Source organism: Sinocyclocheilus rhinocerous, unplaced genomic scaffold (assembly GCF_001515625.1).
Source record: "Sinocyclocheilus rhinocerous isolate Xijiao unplaced genomic scaffold, SAMN03320098_v1.1 scaffold3237, whole genome shotgun sequence".
NCBI lineage: Eukaryota > Metazoa > Chordata > Actinopteri > Cypriniformes > Cyprinidae > Sinocyclocheilus > Sinocyclocheilus rhinocerous.
In genome coordinates this window covers 89,687-92,826 of record NW_015626861.1, presented here as the reverse complement: position 1 = coordinate 92,826, position 3,140 = coordinate 89,687, and the positions used below count along the sequence as shown (strand labels likewise).

General features: G+C 38.8%; 1 protein-coding gene across 1 annotated transcript in view; it reads right to left on the bottom strand.

The window, feature by feature from the left end:
* Nucleotides 1–1,539: 1,539 nt before the first annotated feature.
* LOC107716408 (C-terminal-binding protein 2-like) overlaps nucleotides 1,540–3,140 on the bottom strand; it is a 2,527-nt gene continuing 926 nt past the window's right edge. The window contains exons 2-3 of the mRNA XM_016522848.1: nucleotides 1,933–2,075; nucleotides 1,540–1,683 (exon numbers count right to left, since the gene is read on the bottom strand). Coding sequence (XP_016378334.1) covers nucleotides 1,540–1,683; nucleotides 1,933–2,075 — 287 coding nt within the window. The remainder of the gene's footprint in view (nucleotides 1,684–1,932; nucleotides 2,076–3,140) is intronic.

Here is a 3,140-nt window from a genome sequence, read left to right as displayed (position 1 = left end):
TCTTAGCAATGCATATTACTAATCAAAAATTAAGTTTTGATATATTTACGGTAGGAAATTTACAAAATATCTTCATGGAACATGATCTTTACATAATATCCTAATGATTTTTGGCATAAAAGAAAAATCTATAATTTTGACCCATACAATGTTTTTTTGGCTATTGCTACAAATATACCCCAGCGACTTAACACTGCTTTTGTGCTCCAGGGTCACTTATTATTATTATGTTGTTGTTGTTTTGTTTTTTCTCGGAACATTTCCATTGACCTCCTACAACCACAGAGGTTTCCGGACCCCATTTGGAAATCCTAATCAGTTGTTAGTGGGCAGATTCAGCCAAATTGTAACAGCCAAAAAATGCACTGTATAAAGCTCATAAAGACAAAACCTGATTTGGGGTGACCCTATAAAGTCCTCTAACAACCTCCGCAGGCCCATTCTGGCCATTACCTTGAATCATATGACAGATTTCCAAGGTGTCTCTGCAGAAAATCCAGCCAAACTCTTGGCTCAGGAGTCCATCTCCAACCGCAATCATGATTGTTCCCCGTTACACAGCTTCCAGTAACTACCGTCCGCTGCCACAAGACAAACAGTGTTGTTTTATAGGCCTAGAGCTTGAGGTTACAGCATCTTATTGATGGGGATAACAATAGTGGTGATGATCTGGGCCTGTAGGCTATTCACAAAACATCTTAAGGCTAAAACTAGCTCATAACTCACCGATTTAGGAGAAAATCTTAAAAATAATAGGCGTGTCAGTCCTAAATTTAGGACTCCTGAATTTTGGCTCTAAAACTAGCTCCTAAATCTGTGATCCTTGCTTTCATTAACCAGCTTGTAAGAAGTAACGGCGGTTCTTGCGTCCAGTTTGGTTTTCTTTTACGTTTGCATGTCTCACTATCAGCCATGATTATTCCACTCTGTTAGAGAAGCACACATGTAAGAGGCTGACAATTAGCTGAACATATACTCTTGTTTAATTAGTGACACTTAGCCTGCATTTTAAAATCTTTATTTTGAATGTGGCAACAATTTTATTTTTAAACCTTTATTTGAATATGGCAACATAATATTGCACTCTACAATATTCAGAGACTATCAGCCAATCACTGTGTGCATAGTTAATAAGCACGCATAGCAATGAGGTCAGCCCCGCCCCCTTACTCTGAGCTTAAGACTTCTCTCTATCCTTAGTTTTTCTCAGCAGCTTTTAAGAGGAAACTCTTAGCTAAAAACCTTTACTGCTATTTAGGAGAACTCTTAGTGGTAACATAAAATGTGTCCCTGGAGCACAAAAGCAGTCTTAAAGGGTGCACCCTCAGATTCCAGATTTTCAAATAGTTGTATCTCAGCCAAATATTGTCCGATCATAACAAACCATACATCAATGGAAGCTTATTTATTCAGCTTTCAGATGATGCATAAATCTCAATTTTGAAAAATTGACACTTAAGGCTGGTTTTGTGCTCCAGGGTCACAAATGTTTTGTGAATACGGGCCCTGAACTGTCTCAGATTATCAGTAGGGAAGATCTCAACCCTTGTTACCATGATTCAGTAAATACTGGTTTTGACTGAAGGCACAGTGATCAGTCTGAGCCTGTCGTCTCTCACCGAAGCCGATGAGTCCGAGCGTTTCTCCGCGGATGCGTGCGGCTCCGGATGCCACTTCCCGGATCTGCTCCACGCTCTGAACACGCGTGCCCTCCCGCAGCGCCTGATACAGCCACGTGTTCCTGCGGTACAGATTCAACACGTGACACAGTGTCGAGTCAGCCGTCTCCTCCAACGCCGCCGACGGGATGTTACACACCGCGATCCCTGAACACAAACACACACAACCGCTCAGAAACACTGACAAAACATCATAGAATAAAGCAATAAGGTCCAAGAAGCCGTGGTTTACAGTGAATTTATAATCCCGGATCTGCTCCACGCTCTGAACACGCGTGCCCTCCCGCAGCGCCTGATACAGCCACGTGTTCCTGCGGTACAGATTCAACACGTGACACAGCGTCGAGTCAGCCGTCTCCTCCACCGCCGCCGACGGGATGTTACACACCGCGATCCCTGAACACAAACACACACAACCGCTCAGAAACACTGACAAAACATCATAGAATAAAGCAATAAGGTCCAAGAAGCCGTGGTTTACAGTGAATTTATAACAGCTAAGGGGCGTTGTTAGGTACGACGTGAAGCGGAGTAAACCATGGCTTCACGGGGCTTATTGCTTTTACAAAACGGTTATTCCATATACGTAGTAAGGTTTCACATTTACAGTGAATTTATAACAGCTAAGGGGCGTTGTTAAGTACGACGCGAAGCGGAGTTAAACAGAACAAATAAAGTGTAATGATATTAATAAAAACAGTATTCTTCCACCAAACAATGTAGCTCCTCAGAAACAGTTGTGGTTCCAACAAAGTGGTTGCCGAGCAACAGACAAACGTAAACAAAGGTGTATGTTACTTTGTAGAGTAATTTACAACAGCTTCGAACGCGGCTCAGCCAATCAGAATCAAGCACCGGAACTATCCGTTTTATAAATATCAGTCGCCACTCTGTATCTCTAATAATATGATGAGATTGAAATGATCCAAACATATAATGCAATGCAATCCAATGATGATTGAGAGATGAAGAAATAAACGCTCCTCAGAAGATGTGAGATTTTATTTGAAATGGAAATCTTTTGTAACATTATAAATATCTCTACTGTCACTTTTGATCACTTTAATGCATCCTTGATGAATAAAAGTAAAGCTGAAATAAAATGTATAAAATAAAATAAAATATTAAAAACTTAAAAACTTGCCTTAGCAACTAACTGAAATAATAAAATAAAATATCAGATTAGATTAGTACTGAAGTACTAAAATTACTAAAGCTAAAACAGAAAGTGTAAATATTAGATGAAAATCTTAAAATTTAAAAATGCAAAAGAAAATTTGACATCTAAGATAAGCAAGTTTAAATTGAAGTACTAGATAAAAGCATCTGCTAAATGACTAAATGTAAATGTAAATGTACTATAAAAACTAGACATATTTTAAAAACTAATAAAAATTATGAATACACAACAACATTACTAAAACTAAAACTGAAATAAAAAATAAAAACTATATACGTGTT